The sequence below is a fragment of the Trichoplax adhaerens genome, genomic scaffold (assembly GCF_000150275.1).
Source record: "Trichoplax adhaerens TRIADscaffold_5 genomic scaffold, whole genome shotgun sequence".
NCBI lineage: Eukaryota > Metazoa > Placozoa > Uniplacotomia > Trichoplacea > Trichoplacidae > Trichoplax > Trichoplax adhaerens.
In genome coordinates this window covers 3,571,159-3,593,741 of record NW_002060947.1, presented here as the reverse complement: position 1 = coordinate 3,593,741, position 22,583 = coordinate 3,571,159, and the positions used below count along the sequence as shown (strand labels likewise).

The 22,583-nt window shown below is 33.0% G+C and overlaps 4 protein-coding genes across 4 annotated transcripts; 2 read left to right on the top strand and 2 right to left on the bottom strand.

Moving 5' to 3' along the window:
• Positions 1 to 527: 527 nt before the first annotated feature.
• TRIADDRAFT_56474 (uncharacterized protein) lies at positions 528 to 5,432 on the bottom strand (the record flags this gene model as incomplete). The annotated part of the gene is made up of 6 exons (XM_002112410.1): positions 528 to 616; positions 750 to 858; positions 1,084 to 1,289; positions 1,380 to 1,505; positions 3,322 to 3,427; positions 5,337 to 5,432. 6 exons carry the CDS (start codon positions 5,430 to 5,432, stop codon positions 528 to 530), a joined length of 732 nt encoding a protein of 243 aa, XP_002112446.1.
• Positions 5,433 to 6,156: 724 nt separating this feature from the next.
• Positions 6,157 to 8,408, top strand: TRIADDRAFT_56473 (uncharacterized protein; the record flags this gene model as incomplete). Its single annotated transcript, XM_002112848.1, has 8 exons — positions 6,157 to 6,331; positions 6,650 to 6,819; positions 7,067 to 7,228; positions 7,323 to 7,476; positions 7,575 to 7,674; positions 7,834 to 7,915; positions 7,986 to 8,184; positions 8,320 to 8,408. The coding sequence occupies 8 exons, from the start codon at positions 6,157 to 6,159 to the stop codon at positions 8,406 to 8,408; spliced, it is 1,131 nt and encodes a 376-aa protein (XP_002112884.1).
• Positions 8,409 to 10,621: 2,213 nt separating this feature from the next.
• Positions 10,622 to 16,026, top strand: TRIADDRAFT_56472 (uncharacterized protein; the record flags this gene model as incomplete). The annotated part of the gene is made up of 19 exons (XM_002112847.1): positions 10,622 to 10,684; positions 11,686 to 11,832; positions 12,401 to 12,502; positions 12,599 to 12,672; positions 12,766 to 12,811; positions 13,029 to 13,085; positions 13,173 to 13,257; positions 13,382 to 13,467; positions 13,581 to 13,631; positions 13,768 to 13,849; positions 13,935 to 14,029; positions 14,126 to 14,177; positions 14,286 to 14,390; positions 14,483 to 14,519; positions 14,723 to 14,820; positions 14,901 to 14,950; positions 15,058 to 15,135; positions 15,935 to 15,964; positions 16,012 to 16,026. 19 exons carry the CDS (start codon positions 10,622 to 10,624, stop codon positions 16,024 to 16,026), a joined length of 1,353 nt encoding a protein of 450 aa, XP_002112883.1.
• An 853-nt stretch (positions 16,027 to 16,879) lies between these two features.
• Positions 16,880 to 21,274, bottom strand: TRIADDRAFT_5909 (uncharacterized protein; the record flags this gene model as incomplete). Its single annotated transcript, XM_002112409.1, has 5 exons — positions 16,880 to 16,939; positions 17,058 to 17,201; positions 17,716 to 17,832; positions 18,111 to 18,253; positions 21,163 to 21,274. Coding segments are annotated over 5 exons (576 nt in total), but the record flags the coding sequence as incomplete, so codon positions are not given.
• Between the last annotated feature and the right edge of the window lie 1,309 nt (positions 21,275 to 22,583).

Below are 22,583 nucleotides of genomic sequence, written 5' to 3'. Positions count from 1 at the left end.
TATACAATGGCAAAGAAGGTGCTGAAGTCGTTCATAGGTATACAGTCATACTTCATAGTTACAGTAAAGTCATATCTACTGTAAGAAATACAACTATCGAGTCTTTAGAGGTAATAATATAATATAACATTATTTCGAGTAAGGGAGGTAACAGAAGCAGTGAAGTAATTATGTTATATATTAGATGAAATTCAAAACCTGCTTATTTTTGATTTAACACTCGTATGGCTTATAATATCACTTCGATGCATTACATTGTATAACAGTCATATCTTTTGTACTATATGACGAAATCTCCTAGTATGAAAAATACATATATATGTCTCATAAATGTTCCACATAAAAGTCATAGTAGAAAGGCGATGAGACTCAAAGACGTTGTTGTATCAGTCGGTGTATTCCAGGTATCCAAGGACCAACCTTTCCATGATAAAAAATTATTATTGAAAGAATCAAAGCGAGGTCATTTTCGAGTTGTAGGAACATAATTTTATAGACTCGATTGTTTGATATTAAATACAGTACTACTAATTAAAAATTACTTCTTCAACATTGTTCTTAGCCAAAGCAGTACAGACTTCGCTAGCTTTCTCATAATTGCTACCATCCTTTATTGCTATAAATTTAGAATGATTACAGTTATTAACAAGAGCAGCTGCACTTTTGCATCAGAAAGATTTACTTTTACAATAAAAGTAAATAATCCTGCTAGACATAAAGTGAAAATTGCCGGAATTTCTTAGTCTCACCATCATAAATTGTCGATAATGCATCAATGGTAGATTTTGATAGTAGATTTGAACGCCATTTGGACTCCATTTCCTGCAATCTTTTCTCAATATCAGCTATCGCCTCCACCTAATGATAAAAAGTATCGCGTCAAATGACAACATGAAAATTTTAAAGCGGTATACAACCTGTGAGTCAATTGCTGTAAACAATATTCTAGCACACTGGTGCATCAAATTATAATCTTTGTATATATACTCGTATACTGTAACTATAGCACTGGCATAACTAGGTAATGTTATACAGTGTGTTATTTGAGTTATTTAAGACATGAATTAGAACATAATCGCTTACATCCAACGATTCTTTACATTTATCCAACATATTTTTAAGGCATCCGGTCATTTCATCAACAGTGAGGCTTACACTAGTAGTTGAGGACAAGGATTGATGACTAGTATCGTCGGCGAGATTGTTTTCTTTCGATTTATCTGTATGAACGATAGGAGGAGCTACGGAAATTGGGGGTCCATTGTCTTTGTTTAAGAAATTTGTGGTGACTGTCAGATATAGAATTTAAAAAAGTATCGAAAAGTGATTCCATATATTCATAATATTTTTGACTTAAGATTATATCGATTTCAACTTACGGTTATTGGCAGGAATCGCACCCGAAGGCGTTTGCCTTTTGCCATATAAGCGGTATAGTCGTGGTACATCACTTGTAGGTTTGTTATTTTGGAATAAAAAATCAGGCGGATCATTCCATCCTCGTTCTGTTACCATTATTAATAATAATATTGATTAAAGACTTATTATCAATTGAAGTTCGTAATTACAAGTACAATCATGTTGCTATAGTATAGTTTAGATTTGATATTATGGGATAGTTGCTTTAAAGCCTAAATAAATATGCGTATCCATAAAAAATGAAACTCATTTTCGAATATATTGCATTCTACGAGCAGTCAAGATAAAAGTATAAATTCTAGAACTTGATATAGTATTTTCGTTTATCTACCGTATCGTGAACCGTATATATAAGAGTTTTTCTTTATGAATGGCCACTGTAAGCTGACTATCACGAAAATGGGTTTCGTGGTGTTTTTGTTGTTATAGCTTAGCTAGGGCTTTCATAGTAGTCTCTGTTCCATTTGTACTCGAATTGATTTCTACGTAGACGCATTGAAATGATTCTTATAAAATAGCTGAATATCGAGATTCTGCTTCCATATTCACGTCCTTTGAAATGGTTGCTATAACAAACGGTTCCTGGCCTATAATTATATAATAGGATAGGGTATTCGTGAATGTTCTTATGAGCTAGCTATAGTAATTCGCACTGTCGGTCTCCCTAAGTGTTACAAATTAAGATTGGTGACGAAGACATTACAAACTAGAACTTAAGTAAGGATTATTGGCTGACGGCAAGTCTAATGATAATATGCGTTATAGAAGTAAAAGGAAAAGCTGTTTCTTTTATGCTGTCTATATTTTTTACTGATGATTATCACCATGCCTGTATTAATGGAACTTTATAAGAGTAAACGTATAATGATTTATAAAGGCGATGAAGTTCCCTACCAGTTTCCAAATTGACAGCATTGCATAGCACAGTTTTTCATCCACAGACTGTAGTCTGCAGTAGAGTCAAAATAATAATTGCAATGGCATATTCAAATTATACTTTAGATAAGATATCTTTGGCCAATACGGTATAGGTGGAATGATAAGAATCAGTAACCAGAGTATTGCATGATACCCCTTAAAGCATCTACCGCCTGTACTCAAATTTAATAGAGTAGCAAAGCAAATAGGTTGGACGAGTATATGTCAACATTTAGCCTTCAAAGAAACGATCGAAATTTGCATGGAGTAGACATAATGGAAGTGTTATTGGTGATGGCGCCAGGAACTAAAAAATAGAGGCATGTTCTCTTGCATTCGTCCATACACACGATGTAGCAGGGATATAGCACAACATAGGCACACTTCCATTACATAAAATGATATTTGTTAGTCATAAGTATGGAATTTCTCTCCATAGTTTTATGCGATGTATACTATACGTATCGGGATTGATCACACGAAGTAATTCGACGGAACTTGTCTTAAACCATATCTGACAATCCATGATATTAGCATAACATCCCATATAATAATACAAGCTCAATTTAATTCTTACTAATTATTATCTAGAATATACTTTAACTTTATTGAACTCAATATCGCCTTTATACACATATTTTGTCATAGTTTATATTGATGTTTATGCTATTCCGACTAATGTTACATTAATTATAATTATTCTAATTATACTTTATATAGATATATACGCGTACGTGTATACTGTATATATACATACACGTATCACTGCATCATTCATAAGTACAGCAGTGCTGTACTTATGCGAGCATTAAAGGGAAATTTAATTCCCAGGAATAATTTTGGAAACAACCTTTTCAATTCATTCACATTCTTAACAAATTGGTTTTAGGGTTGTACCCTATTTGCACAGCGTCTATTTTAGCAGGGTTTAAGGAAAGCAGAGAGACTGAGAGAGATTTTATATGAAGCTCTACTAGTAGATACCTGACATCTTGTTCTTGAACCAGGATTGAGCAGCGATAGTCACTGGGATTCCGTTTTCCAGTCGATCGTGCGTTGGTTGGTTCGTTCGTTGATTGATTCGTTTAGCCTGCCGTGGTTCAATAGTTATTATTAATTACTTTACTGTACAGTAATTCCTGTAGTTTCATTATATGACTGTACAGTACAGTATAACCTAATAGGCTAGTCGAAAAATTACCGGTATCTTTTCTAATACTGTACGTACAGTACTGTACACTGTACAGTACAGTACTGTTAATGACTATGTACTGTACAATGTACTGTACAGTACAGTACTTCGCCTAGCAATCAATCACACGTCAGCAGCTTTTGGTCGACATCTGCGCGGACTGATAAAAGAACTGTACAGTGTACAGTGCACAGTACAGATTACCACATTGTACTGTGCATTGTAGCAACGTACTCTATGTGGTTCAGAGTCTCGTATCAGTGTACATGAACTCTGCTGCGTGAATCAGATTCAGAGGTCACGAGGGGTCACAAGTCACAACACGGTGCATCACAGTACTGTATCTGTCACGTATATATCAACAACTATCGTATATCAACTGAGGTCGGATGATTTAAAAGCTCAACACTTGCAACTGTCTGGAAGCGAATGCACGAGTATTGCGATTAACATTTTGCAAGTCTGCATGTTTGGATGAGCGTTTGAAGATTACTGTAACATCCACAACTTGAGGTGAGTTAAGATCCTTTCTTCTTGTTATTGATGTCATCTGTATATACAAGCATTGGCATCGTTGAGAAAGTGATTTTTATAGCCTACATCAATGCAATAGGAACATGAACACATGTGCAGATAATATTGATAGCATCCGCTGCAATTTACTATTTTGGGGGATCTGGCTAGTCCCTTTATGGACTACTACTGTAGATATACCCTCCTATGCCAATATACAGTAGTACAAAGGCTAACGACAGTGGTCGCACTGTATTACAGTATGTCGAGTGCAATAGCATTGATCACACTACACGACACCTACACTTGCATCGAGGTCACTTTATCCTCCTGTACAGTACAGTACTGTACTGTACTGTATATTGATGGTTTAAGAAAGTCCCTGCTGCTACGCTTTCACCAATTTTTAACTTACTGCACCTACGCATACAATTTTTCACTAGCAGTAAGGTACTTCAAAACAATATGGCAAAGTGTCTAAAGGCAATGCAATACTATACTCCTATTGCACCGCACATTATCGAATAACTGATCTATCCATCGTTATAGGTAGCAGGGTGGGAGTCAATCAAGCAGAATCTTTTGCTATAGAATAAATTAGCTCAATATCGACCGGACCGCGATTGCAGAATGATCGATTCTGCTGTAGAAGACTGAACATTTATTTGTTTAGCATTCAACTGTAAATAAATACAGTGCTGTAGTTTAGTTTAAAGCAATACCGACAGCACTTTGAAACGGTTGATGTATACTTGCTGGCAAGCATTTGCTCAATGGTGTTATATTCCTTAATAAACATTGGATGCATCGAATTTTATTTCCCAAACGTCGATATGAAAGCTAGCTTGATCATTATTCACAGTGTTACAATATTGCAATTCGCCTGAGTCGCATAATATGAATTATTGGTTACTCGACGTGCTAATAGTGAAATCTGCAATAGTGCATACTGGATCTAGAGCAGTATATCTTTGCATCAATTCATTATGAGCTAAACTATGCCATTAATAGTACACCATTCAATATTGACATGCATGTGTTATGCGCAAAGTACTAATATATTTTTGAACTTTTTCTGAGTCGACTGATTCATGGACGTAAAACCTCTATGGTAATTCTTTAGTGTCTAACATGTATATTCTATAATCTATCGCAAAATAAATTTAATTTTTTTTTTTAATTTAATTTATTTGATTTAACGTATGCATGAGGCGTGACTGCGCAAATGTTGGAATCAACATTTAGTCAAATGCAGGACACTACTACTTACTGTATTCAGAAGCCTGGTATTTACCTGCGGATGCGTCCAATCGGGCAACTGCCTTTTACAACGCGAGAAAAACCTTAACATTAAATAGTAAACACTGCCGTCTGCACCATACTCACTCATACGTGTATAGTACAACGCCTCATTTCAACTATGATTTGACGTATTTATTTATTTATTTGCATGCTAAACTGCGGTAATTGCATCTCAGGTGCAAAAGTACTCTGTATGATAGGTTAAGATAATCATCGCTACTGTGCGTAAGCTTCATTAGTACGAGTGAGATAAAACAACGAAAATCAGCGCACAACAGATTCTTCAACTAAAATTGCACCATGTTATAATGTTGAGAACTGTACAGTATGGGTATATGTATCAAGGCAGATAGTAAACAGCATATGTGCTAGGCTTTGAGTCTTCTTTTGTTAACTTCGTGCTGATCGTGCTATCTACAGCAATTATGTATGCATACCCTTAAGTTGTGTTTATAGGAATAATGTCATTTTGCATGAGTGACTGAATTGTGATAGTCAGATATTTCGCTGATTTTGAAATGAAGTAACTTTAGATGCTCGTTCTACGATACTATAAGCTATTTAAGGATCAGTGCTTAAATGGAGTTACAATTAATTTTGGTTTGTGATTTGCATAGTTAAACATAGACATTTGATTTGTTCGTGATTGTTGATGTAGCTGCTTTCCATTACTGTTACTCGTATGTCCTGAGAGTTATCATGATTCAAGAGTGGGGCGAGTACCAATTAAATCTCTATTACAGGCGTACATAAAATGTACTTATTTTGCACACTCATTGCTTTTCACAGTGCCGATTCAGTGGATTGAAATAATGGCGCTTACGGCTTTTAAGAAATCACCATTGGCTTGGTTCTTGTATGCAACCGTCTTTTTTGTTAGCGGAACGTTTGCATGCATTTTTCATATCCTTTCGTTAGTTCTTTGGCCAATATCTAAAGTATATTATAGACACGTATCTATGGCAATAGGTCGCCTATGGCTTGCAAGTAAGTACAGTATCTTATGTACAGTAGTATTGTAATCATTAATACAGTGATGCTATTACTTTATACTGCAGATGAATCAATTATATTTTCTCTATTCATGCAGTGAAAGAGTTATGGTGCTGCATCATGTAAGAATGTACAGCTCTACAATATCGTACCTTCTGTTGTCTATCTTATGTGCTGTTCTAGTATTTTTTACTGCAGATTATATAAACTATTGACTACATACACATACGATATCAAAGAGTTGCATCTCTTTACAACCTACAAAACGCATATGTTGTGCTCTATAATAAAAATGATAACTTATTTGTATAGATTTAACGGCATTGCCTGAATTCTGGAGTGGCTTAGAATGGGAAGTTTATTGCCCGAATGATGATGATAAATATTTCGGAAAGGAAAATGCACTGATTGTCGCAAATCATCGTAGCGATGTTGACTGGCTGATTGGCCTGACGTTCGCTGATAGGTTTAATATGGTGCCGGTAAATATTCGGATTTACAGTATAATTAATATATTATAATCTATAACCTTACTTTATCACGTGCACATTTATCATACGAAAGTACTATTTCTTCATGTCTCACATGTTATAATGTTTAAAACGCAATGAAAAAAGTTGCATTTTTCACTCAATAACTCGAAAGAAGTACATGAAAAATCAGCATCTATTTATTTATTACGGTAAATACTTACATTTGAAACATATTTGAAATATATTTGAATTGAAGGCTACAAAATGCTATTTGAAATCAGCAATAAAGTACGTCCCCCTACTCGGTTTCTCTTTCTGGAACTTAGAACATCTCTTTGTTAAGAGGGACTGGGCTAAAGATTCTATATCTCTGGAACGGCAGTTAAAAAGTTTGAAAGAAGGGCCTTTTCCTTTATGGGTAATACTATAAGTATTTACCGCATTTATAAATCATCTTGGTGTTACTCGTCTTTTCCCACGTTGCTAGTCTGATTGTAAATTTTATTTTAAAGTTAACAATATTTGCAGAAGGTACAAGGTACACGAAAGAAAAATACCTAAAAAGTGTTGAATTTGCAAAAAAAAATGGCCTTCCAGTTCTTAAACACCACATGCAGCCTCGTGTTAAGGGCTTTACACTTGCATATAGTTGTCTAAAGGAAAAATGTTAGCAATAACTCCATTATATAAAACTGTATATCATTCTTTAGATATATTGAATTATTCATAAAAATTTCTTTACGATTTGGCTGCCAAACCACCAGGTGATGCAATCTACGATACCACTTTCATATTTCCCGATACGTTGCCTAGCCTAATGCACTTGTTGTTCTGCAAACCTTGTAAAATAGTTCTTCTTGTAAGGTAACTATAATTATGTATAAGAACCTACCGTCCTTTATATTCTCGCTTAGATACACGATATCAAAGCATTTCTACTGGTCCAGATACAAAAATATTAGTTTTGATCCTCGTTAATTCAAGTAATGAAGATCTTAAATACTATTTTTTGCCTGAATTTAGGCGCCTTCCGATCTCTGTGATACGAGGTGAAGATGACGAACAAGCTTGCACAAAATTTTTAAGGGAATTATACGTGACAAAGGTATGATACCTGAATGATTTAACATAATATACATATAATCGTTGTATCTAATTAAGAATGATGCTTGTAGGATCAATTGATGGATGAATATTTGCAAAAAGGCACTGTTGGTTGGCCTAGGTGTTACGCCCATCGTAACCGTACTACTTTCCTATTAACTACAATTTGGTGGACAATTGTTTTAGTTTCGTTAGTATTTTATTTAATTCCTGCCATTATTAGTGGATCTAGAGTTGCATTAGTCTCGTCTGGTGTATTTTCCTTATTGAGTAAGTATCTTTGATCTTAGTATTGTGTAACGATTGAGTTTCTTATTGTTTTATCATTTGAATGTTAGTATTTGCGCTATGTTGTTTCAACTATTTTAGAGAAAGGATTGATAACATTGCATTTTTAATTTATAGTTATTATAGGTGGATTGATAGCGCGTAATTTTACAATGTCGGAGAAAAGTAGTTTATATGGTGTGAAGAATAATAAGAAGAAACTGTAATCAACGTTTTGCTTCGATTGAGATGGATGCATTTAAGTAATTTGATCTCTCTATTTGATTTGACCTATGTCAATCTAAATCTCTTTCAACGTCTGAGACCTAATGGAGGTACTGTTTAGATCCTGGTTTCGACATTATTGTATTTTTATTATTTAATGCATGCCTTGCGCTATAAACTGAAAATACGAATTGATTATGATCCTAATTCGTATAAAATGCTGCTGTTTGATGTACAATTACCTTCATGTTGGATTAGTGTTACAAAAGCTATTTTTGCTGTTAAGTAAACTTTGATAAAGCAATGTGTTCAATGACTATTAGGAACGTCGAACAATAAAATTTTTGAAAAGTAATACATCTGTAACATTTGATAAAATTACTATGTATACAATGCAGAAGAGATTTTCCACTTGTGGTATTATACTATACGGACACATACCGCCGGTACGTTTGTACACTGCATTTCCCTTATAACTAAATATTTTACTGCGTCTCTACTTGTGCCGTGTATTACTGCAAACAGGGATTTATGTCAAGCTTATTTCTTATGTAATCCTGATCTTTTCATTGGGTGTGCATATTAAATAAGTTTACAGTTGCTGCTTTAGTCCAGAAATTGCAACGCTCAATGAACAGACGAGATGTGTGTGCGGATCAAATTCTCATCGTAAGTGGTGCTCTAAAACCGTTCTATACGCTACAGAAGTATACCAGGAACTTCTAATTTTAAGAGGAAACTAGTAAAAATCCGTCACTATCATCGATAGTACCATATACTAGTATACTAATATTACTGATTGGTATTTACAGTACATGGGAATGACTTGTAATAGTCATGCCTGGCTAAAATTGATTAGTATATGCTTTATTATGATATGTACAGTAATCTGTAGAAAGCAAAAGTGCAATATGTGATAGCATTATAACTTAAGTGTAATAATATTGTGTAATTATAATTACAGAAAGCATCAAATATTTGATCGCATATTTTCATATCCTGTACAAATGTTGTAATTATTCAGTTGAAATTACTGTACTGTGCTACAAAACTGTTAGATAGATAAAATTACGCGTTAAATAATTTTGCAGAATGCTGGTCGCAATTATCAGTAAATATGCAGTAGTACTAAGTGTTACTCTACTGTACGCTCGTATACTGCAAATTGACGTTGATTGGCAAATACAGTACTGTACTGGACTGGATTGTCTTCGATCACCTATCTACTTGAGTGAGTGCAACCGATGCCATTCTCTTGAGAAGACGCTGATTGTTTTAAGAGAAAATTACCACTGTATAATTTCATATTTACCAATATGCTATTGCAAATTTCAGTATAAATTATGCAATCTGTGATAGGATAGTAGTACAGTCTCTATATAATACAACAATATATATTTGAGGTATTTTTACGTATTACCGACTGTGAAATGACTTTTATCTACAGTAGCTCAGTTTAAAGATTTCATAACTCGTTTAGACTAAGCTATCTATCATTTTAGAATGAATTAAAGTTGAAAGGATAAGAAGGAATGTTGATTGGTAGTACTGTACTTTCATTAATAAGGGAACGTATCCATAGATTACCCAATACTAATATGCTTTATCGAACTCCTTCAACAACCCGTGTTTGTTTATAAGCTGAAAAAGTTATTTTTTACTTCGTTTCTCTTTATTTTGTTTTAATTAATTAAGGTTGTATAGTCAGCCAGTACAATATCTATCTTACCCTAACGGGGTGACATCATTTTAGAAAAGGTCCTTACAGCACTGTATACAGTATATTAGCCATCAGTTACAGTACTTTGTACAGTAGATGCCATAGGGCATCCAGTACAGTACTTTAGTCCATGTAGCTACAGTACAGTACTGTACTCCAGTCGAGAGTGTCAACTCCCAGCTTTTACCGCACAGTGCACACCCAGTGTATACTGTATACTGTACACCCATGACACTAACACACCGTCTCTAGTCCTGTATGGTCTGAATTTTACGCTACTGTCGCCTGGGTGTGTGGGACACTTTTTATGCACAGCTTGTTACTGTGCATCAAAACTGGATACCGTTTTAGGCATAAGACGACAATCAAAACGCACACTTCCCTTTAAACTTGAAAGCAAATCCAAGTTGGCCCTTTGAAACTCCAGTTGCATTTCGCTTATTTTATTAATAATTCCGCCAGGACAGCATTGAAGTCATACTAAACACTAGGAAAATGGCATCGGGCTCTACTTTGTCCGCTGAAGGAAAATTTCAATTGATTACGCGTAACTTACAGGTATAATCAATATTGGATAAGTTAAACGATGATGTAACACGCAGTCATGCTATGGTGTACTACTGTGGTATGTATGATTTGTAAGGAGTTCAAGTTGGTGCATCATCAGCAAGGATTACAACTTGAGCATCATGGTGTCCGAGGATATGAGACTGACCACATAAATTTAAATTTACTTCGTGGTTGATTTCATAAATAGATTATATTCTATATAGTACAACAGTGTAAGAAATAGAATAAAATTCGATTGGTCATTACTTTGCTATAGGAATTTTTCATTTTTCATCCTTTCTCTGCATTCCATTTTTACGTACTTGATCATGCAATACGTATCAAAAATACGATGGATTGTCCTGATATTCCGCTTGCAACACAGTGAGCTAGCCAGTATGTGTAGTGTTATTACATTCACTCTAGAATTTTATTACAACGAATAAAGAATTCAAAATGTGCAGTAATTTCAGTTAACAGCAAGGGTTGTAATGAAGTATTGAAAATATACCTGTCTTACAACGTACAGTTGAGATCAATTTGTTGATAATTATAAAACAGGACGTACTGTATATTGTTACTTGATATTATAGATATGTGTTGCTTCCAATGTCGATAATGCAGCTATATGTAGAATGTTGTAGCTGTAATTATAATGAATGCTATTACATCACATAAAATATCTATATTGATCCGATTCAGATGCACTAATGTTGAGTGTCCTTGCCATTGTTGATGACTGAAATACTTGTAATTCGTAGCGCAACAAGTTTGTGTTGCATGGCAAACAGTATATTTGTACAATTTTGTAATTAAATTAATCAATGAATTCTATCATTGTTTTAGTGACGCACGATTCAAAAATATTTCAAAGTTACTATATGTTAAGATTTTTCTAGGAGCTAATTGCAACTAAATTTTATAACCTATAGTATCCAATTAATTTATTGGGGTATCAATGACAATGTAGATGCAGATATTACCATGTAATATCATATTTTATCTGTTAGGAGGTGATTGGTGAAGAAAGACTCTTGAAAACTCTGAAGGAAAAGGATATCTCACTGTATTGGGGAACTGCGACCACAGGCCGTCCCCATGTGGGCTACTTTGTTCCTATTAGTAAAATTGCTGATTTCTTAAAGGCAGGATGCCACGTAAGATAATATACCGTAGAATATCTATCTATACAACGATGAATTACAAAAGGAAGTGCTCTTCCTTTATTTATGTTAGTACTGCACATGAGAACTTTTGGGTTATCCTAGTTAATTTATGATACACGAATGAACTTAAAATAGTCTGGGCTAGACTATACTTTGTTAAAATTTCGTTAGTTACTAGCAGTTTATTAACCATGTCAAACTAGCCTCTTGGCAGTTTCTTTGCCAACTCTTAGTAGCCTTTATTCAAATATCTTATCCATTAACTTGTACAGAAACGGAATGTTAGATCATGCGTAATAATCGAATCGGTATCAAATTGTTCTAATATTCATATATTAATTTAATTGGAAGTACCTTATACCGTATTAAGTAAGAATCATACAAAAGGCTAGAAGTAGTTCTCGTTCCATCTGGGATCAGTTATGATTACTTGTTCATAATTATTAGATAAAAGTTAATGATACTGCACGGTCTTACAGTAGTAAAAATATGAGATCTTAACAACTATGCTCAATGATAGACACAACCAGTGAACTTTGTGATTATTACTACTACTTAGGTCATCATATTATTTGCTGATTTACATGGCTACCTGGATAATATGAAAGCGCCGTGGGAGTTACTTGCGCAACGTGTGAAATACTACTCGTTCGTTATTAAAGTACGATCATATCTGAAATTTCATTGTAGAGAATTTAATGGTAAAATGTTTATAATGATATTGTGACATAATGGGCGAAAACAATTATGCTTATAGGCTATGCTACAATCTATTGGAGTTTCAATAGAAAAACTAACGTTTGTTAGGGGGACTGATTACCAATTGTCTAGGTAAATTACAAAGTTAAGCTTAGTTACTTAATTTTAATGCTTAAAATTTTAAATGTTTGACTCAGCTTATGCACGTTTCATTTTCAATATCAGGGAATATACCTTGGATGTCTATCGATTGGCATCAGTTGTCACGGAAGTGAGTATTGATTGTAGCGTACCAAATTTGCACATTTTGCTGTTATTTTACTTGCATTCGTATTTTTACTTTGACTATAGTTCCAGGACTTACTGGTGGAAAAATGAGTTCATCTGTAGAGGTTTAGCAACCCTTAAAAATTATTTAAAAAATTTATAGTCTAAACGGTGATAAGTTTATTTCGATACTAAGCATTCTACATACACTCTTATTTTAGGACTCTAAGATTGATTTAATTGATTCTAAAGAAGTTGTTGAGAAGAAACTTCGTAAAGTAAAGCAATTTTTTTTAGTTTTAGCTTAAACTTGATATGATATTTGGTATATAGAGGATTTAACTTCATGTATTGGTTTTGTATAGGCCTTCTGCGAACCTGGCAATATTAAGGAGAATGGGGTATTATCCTTTGTTAAATATGTGTTGCTGCCGTTATCGAAAACTGAAGGTAAAGTTCCAAATAGAATGAGATACATTTCTTGCACGTACAGCATATGTATTTAGATAAAAATTAAAGAAAATTTTTTTGGAAAAGCTATAAACTATTAATTCCCTGCCATTTCATTATGCAGAATTTGTTGTTAATCGGGACAAAAAATATGGTGGGCGCGTAGTTTATACAAATTATGAGGACCTGGAAGCCGCATTTGCTAAGAATGTAAGCAAAAAATGAATTTAAAATTGACTATTTAAGCTACTGCTGACAAAATAACGTATAATTACTATGTTTTATAGTATTATAATGCACACTTTTTTATATGGCCGTTATAGGAACTTTACCCGGCAGATCTTAAACAGGCAGTAGCGGATGCATTAAATCAGGTATAAAATATAAATAGTACATTCAGCTTCATTCACTGCGTAGCACTTAATGGAATTGACTAAATAAGAAAGCAAGATTGTTGGAGTAAATTGATGATGTAGCCTTCCTTAAGTAAACGATATATTGCATACTTAGCTCCTTGATCCTATTCGACAAGAACTCGACAATCCTGAATTTACTAAATTAAAACACCTAGCCTACCCGGAGACTGTTAAATGTACGCAATATTCGTAGAATTCTAGATGTAACTAGCTTCCGCTGATATAATTTAGTTACAAAAATATCTTCATGCATTATTACAGTGGATAAAATGAAAAGTGATTCACAAAAAGCAAATCGTGCTGCTGATCCATCAAGACTGGATGTCAGAGTTGGCCAGATTGTATCAGTTAAAAAGGTCTGTCAATTGCTATAGGCGTTTATCTAAAATTTAATTTAACACTAACAAAAGCGATCAATGTATGTATCTCTTGACTTTCGCGGCTTTCTTTAGCATCCTAATGCAGATTCCTTATATGTTCAAGAAGTGGATATTGGTTCAGGAGGTAAATCATGTATGAAGCTTTCCATCTTTGATGAATTCAATGTCTTCATATTAATTTATACCTTATCAATCATGGACAACTATCTTTATTCCATGATTTTTGTTGTAGAAAACCGTACTATCGTCAGTGGCCTGGTTAATTATGTCCCAGTAGAAAAACTGGAGAAGAGAAAAGTAGCTTTATTATGTAATCTAAAGCCTCAAAATATTCGCGGTAGATATTTTTCGAAATTGCAATTTGGTGACCGATTGTTTAGTGGCCTCCAGTATTAATCATGTAATCGTTTTTTCTATCTGATATTATAGGAGTAGTTTCGGAAGGAATGATGCTTGCTGCATCTAGGTAAGTATTACCAATTGCTGGCTTCCAAAGCAGCATCTATTACTCTGTAAGAAATAGATGCTCTGTAAGGAACACTACTACTTTTAGAACGTTTTACATCAAAATAACCTACAATTTATTTTACTTAAATTTTTACCAGTAATGAGAAGGCTTACCGAATACTAATATAAGTTGTAAATTTATCCGTTATTTCGTTCTTATAGTGGAGATCCGAAAACAATTGAGCCACTTGATCCTCCTTCCAGCTGTGAACCTGGAGAAAAGATATTTACCTCTGGGTTTGAGCATGACACGTGTGGAGGTTTGACAGCCTTGTTAAGATTGAGTAACACCTTTCTAAAATAGGGTTATTGGTATTAATAATGGATTTTATCCTGATAGAACCGGATAAAGAAATCAATCCTAAAAAGAAATTACTAGAAACTATCCTGGTTTGTTTATTGTAGTTTTGAAGCTAATACAAATAATTTAAATTCGTTACAAAGTCAGCATTTTTAGATTATGTATTAACAATATATGCTGTATCATCTTCCAATAGGCCGATTTAAAAATTTCTGATGACCTGACTGCTGTCTATAAAGACAGTAACCACGTTTTCAAGACTGAAAAGGGACCGGTTAGAGTGCAAAGTCTCGCGGGAAGCTCAATCAGTTAATTTGTAATAAATAATATTTTGTTAAATTACATGCCAAACGTACACTTACACTCGTACAGTATATCGAAAGGCTTCAATAATTATCAGCAGCATTTTAAGTAATACTCCATCTGAGGCCTACTTTATTGACTATTATTGTAGCAACACTTAAAAAAATTATAGGTACTGTAAGCAATCTGCGACAATAAATTACATTTTCTTTCTAATTTCGTACTCTATTACTTTTATGGCAATCAATGTCACGCCATCTTAGTCAAATGTGATATGATTTCTTACATGTATACGTACTGTATACTCAACTATAAGCTAGCTGATGTCCAAGTGCAGTATTTGCTATTACAAATCTTAAGAGTTGTAAGAGACGTTGTAACAATCATGTACATTTTATTATAGATAAGACGAAAAATCACAAATCAGCTTTGCATGTATGTCTATACTGCAAAATTAGCAAAATCATTTTAAACTGATTAAATGTTAAGTCTATACAAGCAGGCCTGAGCTACTTAGTAAGTGCCCTGTTAAATCGGATCATGATTAATTTAGTAACGTGATCTGCTTAAATCAATGAATCGGCTATTGTGAACGTGGATCAAATTGTTTATGAGATTCCGTATTAGCAGCATTGGTAGCGATAAATAGTACGTATGTTGGGAATCAATTATGGTGATAAATAGTCAGAATCTCTCGTAAATGGCTCCTTAAGGAAAATTTTGTTCATCTTAAATTATTATTGGTTTTGCTGTATGCATGGTATTGTTAGGCTTGCACCATCGTAGAGTTAGGAGCTCAGGTTAGTTATGATTTTATACATCATCTAGTCAAAAAATATTGAAATAGATCAGTGCTATTTAGTCTACATAAGTAAATAAATATTGCAGTTATAAATGAGGCCTCTTATTTATTGATAGGCTTTATCAGTATTTTATCATACACTTCTAAACAGAAAAAGTTTCAAAAGATTTTCATAAAATACTCTTATATTATTTTGTGTTATTCATTAGCCCTAGAAAGCCACAGTTTGGCTTAAGGTGGTCATTGTAGTATATATGTTATTGGTACCTTTACTTAATATAAATAACAAGGTTATTATATCACGCATTAGTTAAGCTTTAGGCTTATGAACCCGAGGAGTATTAAAAATTTTAAAAGCTGGCCGGTTATAAATTATTTCTCATGATTTAATGTTTAACGTGTAGCAGCGATGTTTATCATCATGTTTAATTGTTTTCCGAATCTTACCGTATTAAGATCGTCTGTATGGATGTCCACGATACTGTTTAAGGTAGTCTCCAGTTACTACTCCTAGTACAAGGGTTTAGAGCACTTTTAACAAATAAACATCAATAAAATTTTTTACACTATTAAAGCATATTAGTACAGTATATTAGGCTAACCATGAATTCTCATAGGTCGAACTAAAGTAGTCGGTGTTCGTGATGCAATAATTCCACTTTGCAACTGAGTTAATGACGGTTGAAATGCACTAACTAGTGATCCAGTTGTAGTATACTGCATTAATCCAGTATCAACTGGACTAGGAATAACGGTAGCGTAAACATTATTGTAATTGTTGGTAGGATCCATATTTTGTGCAGCTGTTGAAAATTAATATAATAAATAAACATTTTGAGTAAATTGCTGTATTACCAGCTATACTGCCAAACTGTACTATCATATCTCGTTGAAGAAAGCTCATACCTTCTACCCCATTCAAGAGCCTTAAATCTTCCAATTGTTTTCGTTTCAGTTCGTCATCTTCTTCAGACTTTATATTTCAAGTCATCCGTTAAATTTTGATAAGAGCATAAGTCCATAATTTATTCTCATAATTTATTAGTTGTGTAGAAGTTATGAAATGATTATGAAGATGATAAATTACTAACCACGGGAATTAATAGTTTGTTAATTTCATCCTTAGCTTTTTCTAACTTGATTTGAGCCCTGGTTGGTGTATCTTCCACTTCGATAACAACATGCAATTCCTCTTGTAAATGCTCCCAATTTTGTTTGCCCCTTAGTTGTTCTTCCTAATGACAATGTGTGAAATATGTTAAGAATTTGCTGACTGCAGTTCTCGTCATTGAATGAGATACTATATAAGGACATCTACCGCAGTATAATTTTGGTACTGTAGGTGCTCTGCTTGCTTGTTTAATGAGTTACTACATGATCTAAAGTTATGTCAACATTGCTAGGTAAACCAAATACGTATCACATATAGACCCAACGACAAAATTAGGCCTACAATAAAATTTATTCGCTGTTCTACTAAGTATAGGAGCAGTAATATCTCACAATGACTTGTTCATTGTAAAATAATCATCACAGATTGGTTAACTTTAAAAAAAGTTACGTTTCTATCCACACATTTATATAGATGTAAAATCCTTGCACATTTGCAAATTCCATTGAATTTATTAAACACGTTTTAATGATTCAGGTATTTGCCGTATCAGTTCTAGCGTTTAACAATTTTTCTATTACGTCCTTTTCTTTACCTTTCAGTGATTATATATAGCATTAGATTATCTTAGTACTTACTCTTTTTCTATCTCTGAGAGATCCTTTTCCTCGAATTTTCACCTTGCAACCTATATTAAGTTCTAACTGTCTCATTGTCATTCCCCTTGGGCCTAAAAGTCGACCTACAAAATTATACTAAATACAAGTTTTAGAATTATAATTAGAAATACTGAACTAGAAGACAACTCGATTCTTGCGCTATAATTTCGCATGCTTTTAACCAGAATCTATATCATGACTTCAGTACACATCAAATTTAGTTTTCATCTCGATTATAAATGGATCAACAGATGAAAGGTATTACTGATTCGGCTTGAATTAAAAATAATGTTACATATTTGTAACATAAGCCTAGTAAACTGATCTTAAATTTGACGTAGTAATGTTAGCCTACAGAGTAAATCGCTACTCACATTAGGAAAACGATTAACCGGTATAAAGACTTTCTCGATAATTTGAACTTTGTCGCCTTCAGGTTCAGGTAATGAAGCAAGAAATGAACTATTTGGGCTTTCTGCTTTAAGTCCGATCATTTCCATTCTAACTCTTTCAATTTCTACAACATCAAACCAAATTACCATAAAAATTAAAGGTTCGATCTCGCAAGGAAGTACGGATATACAGCTATAAAATTCGGAACTATTGATATCATTTCCGCTACTACATGACCACAGAATGATCTGTAATCTGATTGCCAATTTAGAATTAAAATATGTATATCATATTTTAATTTATAGCTTAAAGTATCGATCTAAGCTATGGTGCTAACGATACAGTTATTTCACGGCAAATTAATAAAATTAATGTTTGTGAATATGTTTGAGCAATCTATGAATTTTAATTAAAAATTAATCATAACATGTTAATTATTACAATAATTGAAAGAAAAATTGCATCAGTCTGTTTATTGTCCATTATGATAAGGATAGCCAATATCAATACTCCCTACGCATACTTATATGCAAAGGTAGAATGATACAACTAGCAACAATGCGCCATCATTACTAAACATCGTAAAGTAAAGTAAGCAAGAAAAGTTATTATTTCAACTTGCAGTTTGTATTTTATTTCTAATTAATGGCTTATTCATTAGTGAGATGTCACTCCATAGATTAATATAGCGACAAATTATCGATCTTGATGTGATAACATGATTATAATGAAATCGATCGTACACTAACTTGTAGCATGTTGTTATGTTACAGAATCAAACTTTAAGCTTTGCATTATGTAACTCTAGTAATTACAGTAGTTAGAAAGATAATATAATTTATTAATACAGTAACGATCAATTTTTTATAGGATTTTTGTATAGGCTTGATCAATATCTACTAATTTAAAATTTTGCACACTCATACGATCAAATATAATAATTTACGTTAAAAATCTTGCTATTATTCCATTTATTGAATAGCGCCTTCATTAGCAACTGCATTTCTGACTGTTCAAGTATTTTAAATTAATGAAAAATTGAGATTTACAAAGTTATTTAGACTTTGTCGATTCGATTCTAAGTATATAAGTATTGTTGACTTTCTAATTTAGTAACACAAAATTTAAGATTATATAGAATTAAAAACCTCCTTTATATTGATCAGGATAGGTTTGCTTACTGGTAGATTTATAGCCCAAAATCAGTACAATCATTCAACATCATCACCTACGCTATTATATCTACAAAGGAACTAGTGTAACTATTGCGCTTAAAATAACCATTGAAATAAAATAATGATAAATGATGGAAATTGGAAATTATTAACGCATGTCATACAACATCAACGACGTTGTATCGTGGTAGCCTTAGCTGTTGCATCCTATGCAAAACATGGAAATAGATAATCGAAGACTAGTGTAATAAATTGAAGGTAAATGAGCGACTTGTTGTTATGCATCGACTGATGCTAAACTGATTTATTGGAATCATAAGCTGGTTTATACAATGTGGTTTATAATTCAATTTATGGGAATACAGTACTAACTATCGCTATTGATTAGTAACCAGACAAGCAATTGATAAAATGCCAATTACTTTACTTTAGGAAACTGTAACTTTATTATTCTCTTTAGTTGGGTCATTTGCAACCAGATTGCGGTAATAACGGTGAGACGAAATTGATTTAATATTCTTTAAATTATAGTACTAACATTGTGTAGGATTAACGTACAATAAATTTGTATGAATACATATTATGCCCAAGTGTATGCAACTATTATCTCTTTTTCTTACATTTTTTGCATAAAATTATTTTTTGGTACGAGTACTCAACACAAGGTAATTAAAGAATTTACTCTAGCGAATCCTTTCGATAATATATAATAATACCTTTTCTAATATCCTTTGTAGCAAGTAATAATACTAAATAAGCGGCAGATAAATATGACTAAAATGCTACTACCCTAGCTTCATCCCTGAGATGGAATGAACGATGCGAGCACTATTTTAAGCTGTTTTTATACCGAGTACTCAATGCTAAATACTGTATATGGCAAATGGCAAAGCGATACTACGGTACATTACTTTTCATCAACGAATTACGTATGACAATAATAGTTATGTTGCTTCGGTTGTAAATTCTATAATAGCCTTTAAGGATGAAATGGCTTCTACTTGAGTATCGTCTAGACTTGATCGATTTTCTGTACGGCTACTTATAATTATCATAATTTTTGACCATTACGTACTTGACAGAAATATAATTGTCAAGTTTAATATGCAACTCATTTTAATTTGATCTCATCGTTTTCTGAGAGGGAGGGGGATTCGGATTTATTTTAGAATACGCGATCGTTATTTAAAAAGAGCAATAGGAAAGAGATAGGTATTCTATATTCTATCGGGCATGTCATGACTTAAATACGAACTGATATTTGTTCATGGAGACTGATAGTCGGGTTAATCAACTTATCTTAACATTGTTAATGAATCTAGAAACAAAGCAATTGCTAAATTTCATTAATCACTTACCCACTTGTCCAAAAAAAAATGATGGACAACAAATAATAATAAGGATAAATCAGTCTGATAGCATACAAGTTAGATAATGCACTTAGATCTATAGCCAATATTATTATGATGGCTTCAAGTAATATTTTACTGTTCATGAAGAGATTACGATGGATAAAAATGGTGTTAATAGTTGACAGAATTTTGGACTAAGTTGAAACAAAACATCCAATAATTATATACAAATATTCTATTCATTATCTTATTCTATTGATAATAACGATAATTATAGCGATGAAAGAAAGTGCTAAGATGTTGGTAACTTAATTTGAAATATTCATTTAGCTTTTAATCATGGGAAAAATTAACTTTTACTAGCAAAGGTCGCAATAATTCTGTTATCAATTATCTCCAACGATTGATGGCGGGTAGATTTGTAACAATAGAATTTAGCGGATTACTGTACAAGGATAGAAGATGCAGTGAAATTTTGATTAATACTTTTAATTTAGTAAACTTACCCTCATTGAGAAGGCGTTCGCAGTGAAGGAATGTGTTTGGAGCACAAGTAGAGACATTGTGTTTATCCCTTAGTAACTGTTTCAAATATTCAGCAATTGAGGTCGTTGTTGAAAAGCGTTGACGATTATTACCACCACCCGCCATGTATCTTGATTGATATAGGAATGATCTTTGTTTGCAAAATGAGACTGTTGTTCAAAATATTTAAGATGGACAAAAATAGAGATAAGATACTCGATAACCAACAATCATAAAATGATATTTTGTAAACTAAAAAGAGAAAAAGGAAACGAACGATAGAGATAAAACATAAAACTGCGATCAATTACAAAGTACGAGTGTAAATTATGGTAAGGGTAAATTGAAAAGAGGAAATATTAATGAAGATAATACTAACTTCAAAATTTATTATCGCAGTTAATCAATATTTCAGCTCTAAAGTAGTGCAATAATAAGATACAAGTATCGAGTAGACAATAAGTATTAATGATGAAAAATTGATAGAAAATTGTGTTCAATGTTTGTATTGCACTGCACTTAATTTAATTTCAAGAAAAAAAATACATCCTACAGTATATCTTAGCAAGATACAGTGTGCGCATAATGGTAAAAGTACACAAAATGGCAGGCATTCTATTCTATTACATTAATATGATTTATTCGATACTTACCCAAGTTACAGCTACAGTAGATTTGCCTTGCATGAAACAAGCAGAGGACACCGAAAAAAAAATGAATAAAGTACGGAAAAAATGTTGGAAAAGCAGAAAAAAATATTTAGACCAATTCCACCGAGATGGAAATTAATTTATAGTATATACTATAGAATGGTATTCTCTAGACCAGAAGTATCTAAGAGAAATTTTAACTCGTTCCTTAGAGGTGTTTGAGTGCAATAGATGTAGTACTGTTGATGCAGCTCATTGTCGTACTCTTTGATAATAATATGATACTACTTTGTTGTTTTAGCAAATGTCAAATACTGGGTATGCATCGATCCAATGCTTGATTACTAATTTTCTCATGATATAATATAAAGGAAATCAAAATAACAAAAAATAATAATCAGAATAATAATGAATGGTGCGCACCCTATAGCGAGACTGCGTGGTAACCCAACAGAATTCCCTTTATCAATCTTCCATTTATTATCATAGCAATTGCAAAATTATCTATTTTTTGTCAACGTTTGGTAAAGTAAGATTACCAATAGTCTATAACTGTTCAACAAGAGGATAATATTAATAATACCTTGTATTTATCATTAATTAATGCGAATAAACAAAAGATCAATATTGAATCAAGATACGCATGTGGTGGATTTTTGATATATTATGCAAATTAAATAGCAAACAACAAGACAACACCGTTGAATAGTTGTCACAGCCTGTCCTATTCAATCAGCATTTCTCACTATCTT